This window comes from Charadrius vociferus, unplaced genomic scaffold (assembly GCF_000708025.1).
Source record: "Charadrius vociferus isolate BGI_N301 unplaced genomic scaffold, ASM70802v2 scaffold503, whole genome shotgun sequence".
Taxonomy (NCBI): Eukaryota; Metazoa; Chordata; class Aves; order Charadriiformes; family Charadriidae; genus Charadrius; species Charadrius vociferus.
Genome location: NW_009647580.1, coordinates 73,576 through 86,330, shown reverse-complemented (window position 1 = coordinate 86,330; position 12,755 = coordinate 73,576). Strand labels below are relative to the sequence as shown.

Sequence of the window (12,755 nt, the reverse complement as noted above, 5' to 3'; positions counted from 1 at the left end):
GAATATACAAATACCAAATATACAGTAGATATCTCTGAAAAGAGCACTGTCAAGAACAAGTCAGAATCATCAAAATATACAACTATGGGGAAAAAAATTCTGTGGTACTATATCATAAGCACGAGTAAGAGGAAGGACATAAGGTTAACAGGAACCTACCAAAAATAACTTACCACTGTCTCCACAGATCCTCAACTACACATCTGAAGATCAAAAGCTCATCTCCTTTAGCACACAGAAAAGCACCTTCTGGGCCTCTCAACAAGATAACAAGGAAGGGGGCGGGCTTTTTTCTTTAGGGTTGGGGGAGTGGCTGTTGGGTTTTTTTAAAATACAATTCCATCAGCATCTCTAGAAAAGACTGATGAGATCAATACAATAAAACCATACTGGAGTTGCTACAGGTACCTCTGTGGTACCTGTACCTCCATCTGGCTGCAAATTAATTAATTAATTAATTAAATAAACAAACAGCTAACAGTTCCCCTTCCACAGGGACGGGAGCATTTGCCGCTCTTTCCAACTGCCATTGCCCAAGACACACACACAGGCTCAAGAAAATGTATCCGTGAGAAAGCACCAGTGTGACAGGATGCACTGCAAATGCGCATTCCCCTCTTGCCATTGAATCAAAGTATTGGGTTTAAAGGGCAAAGTTTTGGTAGCGGAGAATGCTGCAAGGATGGCTTCTGTGAAACACATATTTAAAAATTTTCATTAAAATATACATTATCACACAATCTTCAGAAACTTCACTTGCATCAACAAAAAGAATTTCCCACACCAAAATCAGAATATCATCACAACACTGACAAAAGTGGACAATTTACAGCACAATTAAACAACAAAAATTCCCCACAGTTATTCCGCTCTTTAGCAATGTCCAGTCCATGTTTTGCCTGTTGCCTCTCCCAATTAAAGTCCCTACCTTGAATTCTTTAAAATACAATGTCATCAGCATCTCTAGAAAAGACTGATGAGATCAATACAATAAAACCATACTGGAGTTGCTACAGGTACCTCTGTGGTACCTGTACCTCCATCTGGCTGCAAATTAATTAATTAATTAATTAAATAAACAAACAGCTAACAGTTCCCCTTCCACAGGGACGGGAGCATTTGCCGCTCTTTCCAACTGCCATTGCCCAAGACACACACACAGGCTCAAGAAAATGTATCCGTGAGAAAGCACCAGTGTGACAGGATGCACTGCAAATGCGCATTCCCCTCTTGCCATTGAATCAAAGTATTGGGTTTAAAGGGCAAAGTTTTGGTAGCGGAGAATGCTGCAAGGATGGCTTCTGTGAAACACATATTTAAAAATTTTCATTAAAATATACATTATCACACAATCTTCAGAAACTTCACTTGCATCAACAAAAAGAATTTCCCACACCAAAATCAGAATATCATCACAACACTGACAAAAGTGGACAATTTACAGCACAATTAAACAACAAAAATTCCCCACAGTTATTCCGCTCTTTAGCAATGTCCAGTCCATGTTTTGCCTGTTGCCTCTCCCAATTAAAGTCCCTACCTTGAATTCCTCCAGCTCCAGAACAAACTGTGGTGGGTTAACAGGGGCTGCCGCCGAGGCCCCAAAAAAGCCACTCTATCAACTCAAATTGGGGAAGATTAATTTAATTTATTGCCAATTAATAGCAGAATATAATAGTGAGAAATAAAAACAAAACTAAAACCAACTTGCCCCCCAGCCCCCTTTCTTCCCAGGCTCAACTTCACTCATGAATCTTCTACGCCTTCCCTCCCCAGCCCTCAAGGGATGGGGGATGTGATTTGCGGTCAGTTCGTAACACTTCATCTCTGCTGATCCTTCCTCCTCCTTTCGCTTGGCTTTTATTGCTGAGCACAACATTATATGGTATGGAATATCCCTTTGGCTAGTTTGGGTCAGCTGTCCTGTCTATGTCCCCTCTATCCTCTTACCCACCCCTAGCCTACTGGCCTTTGGGGGAGATTGGAGAGACAGCCTTGATACTGTGCCAGCACCGCTCAGCAGTAGCCAAAACAGTGGTGTGTTATCAACACCTTTCCAGCTACAAATACATAGCACAGCACTATGAGGGCTGGTATAGGGAAAGTTAACTCCATCCCAGCCAGATTCAATACAATCTATCACCTCAAGGCGACATTTATAATATTGTCTGAAGTATCTCTTGCATACAGCATAGATTGTTGCCAAATATTTGTAATCAAACTGTTATCAGAATATATTTAATTTCTTATCTTCTACTTCCCTACAGTGAGTCAAGTGATATTTTATACTAGGAAGTGTCCCATGGGGCTGTGCAGTTGGAGAGAAAGAAATGGGATCTGTGATAAGAAAAAACAGAGTAGAACGTTCAAACCAAAATTATATGTTCCGATCTACATCTGTCTGTGCTCTTACTTACCTGAAGAATATATGAAACACAAAATGTGGTGGCACTTTATATAGTTATCTTGACTTCTTGGTGTAGATACCTATGGTATAAGCTTGTACAACCCACAACAATTACAGGAGATATAAAAAATGACCCTGCGTACCTTTCATCTGAAACTTAGGGTGTCTTCCAAACTTCAGAATAATGAGCATTATTACTAAGCCAATGCACACCAGTGCTGCACTTCCCACCACAATATACACCTAAAAAAGAGGATAGAAACAGATCTGTTTTTTTTCTCATTAACCAGCTTGAAACATATTCAGCATACATTCAGATTTACCCATTAACCCAACCTCATGAAATTCAACAAGTCCAAGTGCAAGGTCCTGCTCCTGAGTTAGGGCACTCCCCAATATCAACACAGACTGGGGGATGAATGGATTAAGAATAGCCATGAAGAGAAGGACTTGGGGATACCATTGGATGAAAAATTGGACGTGAGCTGGCGATGTGCGCTTGCAGCCCAGAAAGCCAATTGTATCCTGGGCTGCATAAAAAGAAGCATGGCCAGGAGGTCGAGGGAAGTGATTCTGCCCCTCTACTCCACTCTCATGAAACCCAACCTGGAGTACTGCATCCAGCTCTGGGGCCCCCAGTACAGGAAAGACATGGACCTGCTTGAGTGAGTCCAGAGGAGGGCCACGAAAATGATCAGAGGGCTAAAACACCATGGACTATTTATCAGGGAGTGTAGTCATAGGATGAGGGGTAAACAGTTTTAAACTGAAAGTGGGTAGATTCAGATTAGATATTAGGTAGAAATTCTTTACTGTGAGGGTGGTGAGACACTGGAACAGGTTACCCAGGGAAGATGCCTCATCCCTGGAAGTGTTCAAGGCCAGGTTGGATGGGGAGCAACCTGGTCTAGTGAAAGATGTCCTTGCCCATTGCAGGGAGTTAGACTAGATGATCTTTAAAGGTCCCTTCCAACCCAAACCATTCTATGATTTAAGTAGAGATTAATTTCAAATAGGAAACTTTTGCACTCAGATCAAAGAGTACAGAAATAAGTAACTTCTATCCTGCAGAGAATAGAGACTCAGACACCTCTGAGAACCACTTTCTCAACATCCCACACATTCAAGGCAGGTGGGAGGGAATGCACATCACCCCTTTCCCTTCCAGCAGAGTGGCATGTTTTAAAAAAACGCATAAGAAAAGCACATAAGAAAACACTTTTTTACTGTGAGGGTGGTCGAACACTGGCACAGGTTGCCCAGAAAGGTTATGGAGTCTCCATCCTTGGAGATATTCAAACCTTAATGGATACCGTCCTGCACAACCTGCTTTAGCTGACTCTGCTTTGAGCAGGGGGGGTTGGATTAGATGATGTCCAGAGGTGCCTTCCAGTCTCAGCTATTCTGCGATTCTGTTATCAGAAAAGATAAGACTATCTGGGCTCTTCCTGATTTTTTAGCAAAGTATATCTCCATGAAGCAACCACTGTCAATGTGAGATGGACTGGAGGCTGTCAAAGTTAATGCCCCCACTGCATTTAACAGATGGAAACAGAACAAAATTGAAGTTTTAGGAACCGTTCTCACTGCCCTTATTCTTATAACTTTTCACTCCCCAACCACTGGCACTAGAGAGCCACTGGGTAGGCTTTCTCCCATCTGCACAAAACAGATTCCTCCCTCATCACTTTCAGATGTATTGAGACAATATCTAGCCTTCATAGGCTCCTTTTCCATTCTTTCCTAACTCACAATCTACCACAAATGCACACACTCTCCACTGCCTGCTGCCTTGCAGTCATCAATGCCTGCAGCAGGGAAGCAGCACTAATAACCAGACTGGCTGCCTGCTACCAGTTTCCAACAATTCATGACATTTAACATTCATCTAACATTCAATTTTAAACATAATGATAGGTGAGACAGCAAAGGAGTAGACCCACCAATTCAGCTGCCTGTACTAAGATCCACTACAAATTAACTTAAAAAGCTACATGAAATCACACATTAAAAACATACAATTCGAATTCAGAAGTTCATTACACCATGTCCTCTTTGTAAGAAGCTGCTGACTTTGGGACTGGAATTAAAGCAACAGTCTTTAAGTTACCTTGAATGTTGTTATTTTGTAAAAAAAATAGTTGCTCTCCTTGGCTAAAATTAGAAGCAAAGTCTTGGGCTAACAAATTAGTTAGCTGTTCAGAAAAGCATGAAACAAATTAGCAACTTTACTTGAAATAAAAAGTGATCCACTCTCAAAATTGGGGTGAGGGAAGAGGGGGGTGCATTGATTTTTTTTTCCTCTTGATTTTGATGACCACATAGTAATAGCTCTGGTGTTCTGGTAGCTTAGGGTCCCATTAGAATCTTTGCAGTTTCATTAGTTGTATAGTCAAAAAAATCTGCCAAGATTACAGATCAGGAAACAATGTATATACTTACAGTGATACTATCTTCATTCTTTTTGTTGGAAACATCTGCAGAACTGATTTGATTACTATTATTCATGGTGTCTCCAAGATCATTAGGCGTGGTTTCATACTCTTAGGAAAGGAAAAAAAAACGGTGCTTTTATAATTTCATAACCTTGGAGGGGAAAGGGTTGTCTTTATTATTTCAGCTTTATAATGCCATAATGATAGTAACACTTATCAGAATTCTGAGCAATTTGGAAATTATACATTATTTCTATTGTACCTGATACATTTGGAGGGATCCTTGTAACAGATAATTTTGAACAAATGTGTTGTGACTAACAGACTTAAAAAAAGAACCTGCGTCTCTATTCAGCTTTATAGAGAAGGAATCCACATCATAATATATATTTCTATTAGAAAAACTAGAGTTAAATAAGAACTCCATCCATAAAGCTATTTTTATGTGCTTCTGACTTCCCATGAAAAAATTGAAGACTGCCCTCTACAATGAACTTCTCTAGCCTTGTATTCAGTCAAATATAGGACTGACTTAGAAATTAGCTTGGGGACATTTTATCTGTGAAGAACTTGGCAGATGACCTTTTAGCTAGTTTATTGATATTGAAATTGCTGGTTTTCTTAAGTTAAAAAAATAATGAAAAATGCTGTTGTGTGCATAGAGGTTACAGTCTAACATGCTATATTGTCATACAGGTAAACTTTAAAAAAGTTAGGTGCCTGAGATGGTCTGAAGAAATTTGATTTATCAAAACAATGCTACTCATAGGTCTGCAGGGGTGAATCCAGGACAATTCCATCAAAAGAATGAATATGGCTTAATTATTTATCATTATTTAAAAATGAAACACAGATATATACAGTCCATGATTTTCTGTCAAAATTATTCATCAGTACAATATGCTGTTAATTTCAGTAGTTAGAGAGGCCCAGCTAAGAAGTGAAGTTACTGAACAAAATTGGTTCTGTTTTACCTCAAACCAGGACATTATGAGATAGCAAGAATTAAATAGTACATGTATGAATTGAGAGATACATGCATTAAAATAAAAAACTTAATATTTTTTATGATTGCATCTGGAAATATACATAATGTTTCAAGTGTATGACTGTAATGTGTACAGATAAATAAAAGAAACAAGGGCAATAAGTGCATTTATTGCAAATGCGCCTTCATCACTAATTTAAATTTGCATTTAATTGTGTATTTCTTTATATATTTTTAATAAAGTCGGTACCATAAGTCTGCAGATGAAATTGTAACTGTGAATATGAAAAAGCAAAATTCAGAGGCATAGCTCACAAACCAGAGGCAGGAACTCTTCCAACCTCAGAGCTGCTACCAGGCAAGGGGATGGAGAGCCTTTATCTTCTTTAGCTCCCAAAGCTGTTTTGGAGACCTCAGCTGGCAATACTAACAACAAGCTGCACCAGCCTTTTGATCTTCATGCATGCACAAACACACTTTTTCTGCAAAGCACTCAGCAGGCTTCATATTTTTTTAGTTTATGAACCAATACAGCTACCTCTGTCACCAGTGCTACAGTTGGTCCAGTCAGGTTGTCTAATCAATTCACAAAGTCTATTCTGGCTCAACACCATACATGCCAAAGGATAGGATTTTTTCAAGACAAAATACGCATTTAGTCTACAGAGCTTTCACGAGAACCCAAATTTAATTTCCTGGCCTTTTGTCATTTACATTCTCCAACTCAGCATTGCATCCCTATGTCTATAGCTATATGCATATGTATATAGCTATATATATAGCTATAGCTATATGCAGCAAGGTTAAAATAGTAGTGAAAGGCAAAAGAGCAGCAATCCTTACTCCAGGCAAAATAAATCCTACCTGAATTCCCCACTTGGACAAACAGCCTGGACACTGAGACAAGGTTCTGTGCAGATCATCCACTACTGTGAATACAAGTTTTGCCACAGCAGAGCGGGAGATTTCAGTTTTATTCATCAGCAGGCAGCACCTAGACTCTTGACCAGTGAATAACCCAGTTTATAACAAGTATCTCTATAAGATTGGGCTTCATTTACAGTTTTCTGGCAATGTCTTCACTAAGATAGTTTTGACCAACCCTTTATTTACAGTAGCTTTATAATAGCAACATATAGAAACAAACATTCTTCCCTGTTCTGTCTCCATAATACAAACTTTTAAGAGGGAATATTTTTGCTTTTAATTTTACCTGTAAATAGTGGGGGGCAAAAGCTGAAGCTATTTGCAGTTCTGTTTATGTTCATTTCTATACTATGATACTGGAAACCATACCCTGAAGGAGTAATGAGAACTATGTGAAGTATTTCAGGTCTGGGTCTATGAATCCTCTGAATGCAGTATTATTAAAAAGGGCAAGTGATAAAGTAGGCCACTTCAGTACATCAGTGTTGCATTGCCATTTCCCACTGTATAACTGTGAACCATTTACATTGGAATTAGTGCCAAATTTTCAAAGCCTTTTGAAATGGGTGAGCCAGGCAAGGAAAACATGCACAACAGTCATCCAGCAAAACCCAGGCAATTCTGAATTAAATGAGTTCTTGTTCATTTGATTATGAAATTCTGATTAGGCACGTAACATTCTGATACAGACAGGGTCATGCCTCTTGACTCATGCTATGTGGGACTTGTGTTGTTTCAGGGCTAGATTCTCTGGTGTCTACTAACTTATGCAGTCATATATTCCTATACCAACTGAAGTAAATCACAACCAAAGCACTGGAGCATTTTGCAGCTGTTTTATAAACAAAGTGTAAAGCAGCCGGCATCCAGACAAGAGCACTGTCATAAGTACCAGGGAGTCATTCTGCAAAATATCCCTGGGAGTCCAGTTTTATGGAGCATATTGTCTCTCCTTTTCATGACCACATTAGAAAAAGCAGCATGGCATTAAAACATGAACTAGGGGCCAAAGAAGCCATCTTTGCATTTAATTTCCTGCTCAGCCTTGGTCAAGTCACTTTATTTTTCTTTCTCAGTTACCTCTCATACAAAACTGTGATAACATCTCTTATTTCTCTTTTTCACAGGATTCTGTGGGGATTAGTTATTAGGGACTGATTACTCTGTGCTTCAAGCATATGAAGTACAATGTGGATAGAATTCCCCTAACAAACATAACATCATGCATACTTTTGTGAGTTCATCGGTTCTTCAGTTTCCCATAGTATTTTTAAAACATGTAATGGAAAACATTTGGAAATTACCACTACAAAGGGCTTTGCTCTATGCAGAAGGGTATTCAAAGCTAGAGTCCCCTGCCCCCATGCAGCCAAGCCCTGCTTACCCACACAAGGCACAGCAATGAAGGCCATAACCATTCTACACGAGCTCCTAACCATGTCCTGCTGGCTAAGGGAACTCAAGCAATGCACAGGCACTGCAGAGACCAATAACAGCCCAATAACAGCTGTGAAAATCTGTCACAAACCTTTCCTCAGGGGCACCTAGGAGCTCGCTCTCTTTGTCTGGAATTTTTCTATTTGGTTGAAATCTCATGATTAGTCTCTCTAGTCTGTTTTGGCTCCTTTGAAGTGAAAGACCACCCTTCATACCCTGTTCCAATTTATTTTTGCCTAGTCGCATTCCATCTTCTTCCTGCATATATTCAGGTGGGGAGAAACACCCACCGCTTCTGTGAAGGTTCAGTCCATTGTCAGGGCCCTGAGAGTACTAACAACCCTTATTGGTCCTGCCCAGCCTCCCCTGGGGCCTCCCCCACCCCTGTGCCCAGGAGCCTCGATTCAGGTCAGTACAGGACCATAAATCCCCACCCCAGCAACACCATAGGAGTGTTTGCCTCTAGCTCTGCCACAGCCCTGCCCTGCCATGTCATGGGTCCTGCTGAGCCAGGCCCAACATTTATGTTCACATCTTGGCCTGACCTCAGCCTGTCCCCATCCCCATGGCCCTGCCCTTCCATCCTGGGGCTGTATCTGACCCTGGTTACACTCACTGGTCCTGATCCTGATCCCCACTCAGGGGCTGACAGCCCATCCTGGCCACAGCTGAGCCCCATCCCCACAGAGGTGCCTGATGCCCTTAGCTGGGGACTGCCCCCACAGCCTGCCCTACTCCCTCATTGAGGGCAGTGGGACAGGCCCTGGCTGGCAAGACCGAAAATACCCTTGGCAACCAGCCCCCACAAAGTCACCAGAACTGCAGTGCCCTGACACTTATAGAGAAACACCTTGCCACTCCCCTGAGTTTGTTAAAGCAGTAGGGCATCATCCAAGCACCCTGACTTTACCAGAATCCAAGCCACTCACAAACACATAGATATTGTGTAGCATGCTGCAGGATCAAACCCTCTGCAGCTGTCTTTACCCTTTACACAGTGCAAATTTGCATCATGATTAGCATAGGAGTCTGAAAAATATGTTTTAAAGTGGAGAACAGCAGGAAGGAGAGAGGTGGGGAAGGAGACCTTTAAATCTTGCTTCCAACATAATCTAAACTGGGGGTAAATAGATAAGCATACAGATTGAAGGGTCTGAAAAGGAGTAATGAAAATTCTCAGTCTCTAGGAGGAGCTAATTCCTGGGTGGTTCCACAATCAACCATGCAGTGGTTTTCCTAAGTATAACAGTTTCTAGACTTTTTAGCCTTATTTATTCATCTCACCAACTGCATTTGTGAATTTGGAATAATTAAGGAAACACTTCGGACTACAAAGTGTTGCACAAAGCAACAGTGACAGTTGTCACCCTACAGTACCGATTTTAACCATCAGCAGCAGTGGATTTATGCTAATCTGAATCAAAAGCAGCATGTAAGTAAAAATTGCCCTGATTTATCTTAAATAATGATTAATCATTAATCAAAATCATATCTTAAATAAGTCAGGAAAAGAACCAACAATACAAAGTGCCTTTTAGAATTGTGTTATAATATGTGCCATTTCAGTTTAACTGAGCCTTACATTCCATCTTTTAGTGGTTTGAGTTCCTTTATTTCTACCATTAAAAGAAAAGAAAAAGAAAATCAAATATATACCATAAACATCTGGATCCACAATTGGGCCACTACCTGTGCATGGAGAAGAGAAAAAAAAAAAAACAACACAACAGAAACAGAAAGAAAAAGCCTTTGTAAATAGATTGCAAATGCTAGAAGAATAAGAGTTTCTTTAGGATTTTTTTTAAGAGGTTACATGTTATTTGAAATAGCAATGGTCAGTATCCACACAAATGCAAGGCAACATCAATATATTGTACTATAATTTACAATTATTTTAGAGCTATCCCAAATGTTAACGCTTTGCTTCATGTGAAACAGATAATACACAGGGCATTTGCTCTAGCAAAAGCAGGCATATTTATCAAATGGGCAAAATTCTGCTCTCTGCTGCTAATGTATATCTGGAATATGTGCAACAGTAACTATTCTTGTTGAAAATCAATGGTAAAATTCTCCCTGACATTAAGTGGAAGCAGACTTCAGTGGGAGTTACAATAACTGACTTCTACCTGGTCAAAATTTTGCAGTTAAATCACTGAGAGAGCAAACTGGTTTAGAGCTGCAGCATTGTGGCAAACTAAAGGCTAGAGGATGCTATTAGAGGATGTTCCCAAGAAGCCAGCTGCACACCTGATCCACAGACAGAACTCTTATTGAAAGAATAATATTTCCCATATGCAAAGAAACTAGAGAAGCCAGCCTTTACACAAGCTAAGTGGATACCTGTCTAGTATATATTTTTCTAAATTGTACTAGTTCCAGTTTGCAGCTTTTTCCAATTACTGTGCATATGTAAGGCTAAGCACACGTGAGTATAACACACGCTGAAGTTAGTATACTATTAGTCTATTCATGCTTCAAAAGATACTTGTGTTATATTTCAACATCCCGTTCATCCTGGTCTATAATGTATTTATAGTGTGCCTTATATAGTATATTTACTCTTTTTTGTTGGTGGTTTGGTAATAAAATTAATAGTTAAAATCTCTAAAGATGACTCAAACTTCAAAAAGCATAATTCTGTTTATAGTACCATACAGTAATTCCATACCAGTGACATTACACTGGCATAAAGCCACTGTGAAATATGACCAGAACACAGTTGTTTCTGCTTATTTCAACAGCATGAAAATCTGTGCTAAAATATAAAATGAGTTGCAACCTATTTGCAAAACGGCAGCAGATAATTAGGTTCATTTTTAAATGCATTTGAAGATATTCTAGTACCAAGAGATATAGATTAAGAGACTCCCTGAGAATGATCATGTCAATCTGCAGAAATAAATAAGAAGTGAAATAAGTGTGTACTACTATCTGTCCTCAAGCAAGTTCTGACCAGGGTTTTTTGTCCATAAACCTTCATGGATTCAGGTTTTCCAGTATAAAACATTCAGCAGATGAAAGAACCAGTTTACCTTCTGTATGAGTCCTACTTCTCATAATCTGAAGAAAAAAACCCCAAACTTCCTAGGCCTTTACTCTTGAGTATAGTGGCAACATTTTTACTACTGTTTACTAGAAATGAGATAAAATAATGAGATTGGTTTAACCTGTAATTCCTGCTAGGGACATATAAACCAGGAAGTTACCTATTCCATTCAAATACCTTTTATATAATTAAATACTTCACTTGAAATAAAGTTGGAAAAATCAAGAAGTTGGACCAACACCAAATTTCTGTGTAATATTCCCTACATAAAAACATCATCACAACATTGGTTGAATCTGTCTTAAAATGAAAGTTTACCACAATAATTTTGCATGTTTACATGCAATTATTTTTAATGCAAAGAACAGAATTGTTGTTTTGGTGCCTGTTAGAACAGGTTGTTGTGCAAATAAAATACAGACATATCCTATTCACTCATCTTTATAAACTGCCTCAACGACATTTGGTTTACTTGCTTCATTCTTTATAAAGTTGACATTTCCAAAATAAAGCAGCAGCAAAAGACTCAACCCCCAAAAATACTTATGCAATGTGTTATTATGCCAAACCAGCAGGATGCTACTCCTAAGGCATATCTAACATATTATTATACTGTGACAAGATATTACATAACTTGAATTCCTTCAGCTGAATTTTAGAGTAGAAGGCTGGTAGATGAACGATTTTACTTAAAAATAGTTATTATTGGTAAAAATCTCTCCAGCACTCATTAGCTGTTATGGATCAATTATGGAAACAGCCTCTGGAATAAAACACAGCTGTTTATTGCTTAGCGTTTGCTGCAATGTAGCCTCAAATAGTGAAATTATCCTCAGCAAGAAGACATTCACTGGAATCTGTGGGAAGCTTTTTGGAAAACAACAGACACGTACTGAAGGTCAACATGAAGGAGGAGATCACAGTGCTGACACTGAAACTACTGCTACTCCCCAACAGATGCAGAATGTGTATTAATTAAAAGACTGACTTGGCAGAAACAGTAACAAAGTGTAGATAATAAGTTACAGCTGTGTTTAACCAATAATAGTTTGTGTGTATAAGACTAGAAACCAATGAGCACAAGCCGCAGAGCTAGCCCACGTTGTAGTAAGGTATATGATGGTGTAAGTATTTTAATAAAGGGTCTTCAGCATTGATCATATTGGTCTGCGTCTGAGTCCGTCCCCAAATGGCGCCCAACGTGGGGCACGGCGCAATTTCTTATTGAAATTGTTGCCTTGCGATTTAAAGAAGAAGAAGAAGAAGAAACCGGCTGAGAGACGAATTGTGGCCACAGAAAAAGAACAGAAAAAGAAAAAGAAGAAGAAAAAAAAAAGGTCAGCAGCCGAACATGTTTTGGGTCATGCGCTATCATGGGTTATAATTTAAGTTATGAAGAGCAAACTATCATGAAGCTTTTGCAACATTTTCTCTCTATGAGAGGACTTAAGTATGACCCTGATATTTTAAAGAAATTGCTTTTATGGGCAAAAGAAACGGGCATAGTGAAGG

At 39.3% G+C, this 12,755-nt stretch overlaps 1 protein-coding gene across 1 annotated transcript in view; it reads right to left on the bottom strand.

The window, feature by feature from the left end:
- Positions 1–2,550: 2,550 nt before the first annotated feature.
- Positions 2,551–12,755, bottom strand: part of LOC104282810 (BDNF/NT-3 growth factors receptor-like) — a gene marked incomplete at its 3' end in the record, with an annotated part of 53,550 nt that continues 43,345 nt past the window's right edge. Inside the window, exons 9-11 of the mRNA XM_009880939.1 lie at positions 9,851–9,883; positions 4,850–4,950; positions 2,551–2,650 (exon numbers count right to left, since the gene is read on the bottom strand). Coding sequence (XP_009879241.1) covers positions 2,551–2,650; positions 4,850–4,950; positions 9,851–9,883 — 234 coding nt within the window. The remainder of the gene's footprint in view (positions 2,651–4,849; positions 4,951–9,850; positions 9,884–12,755) is intronic.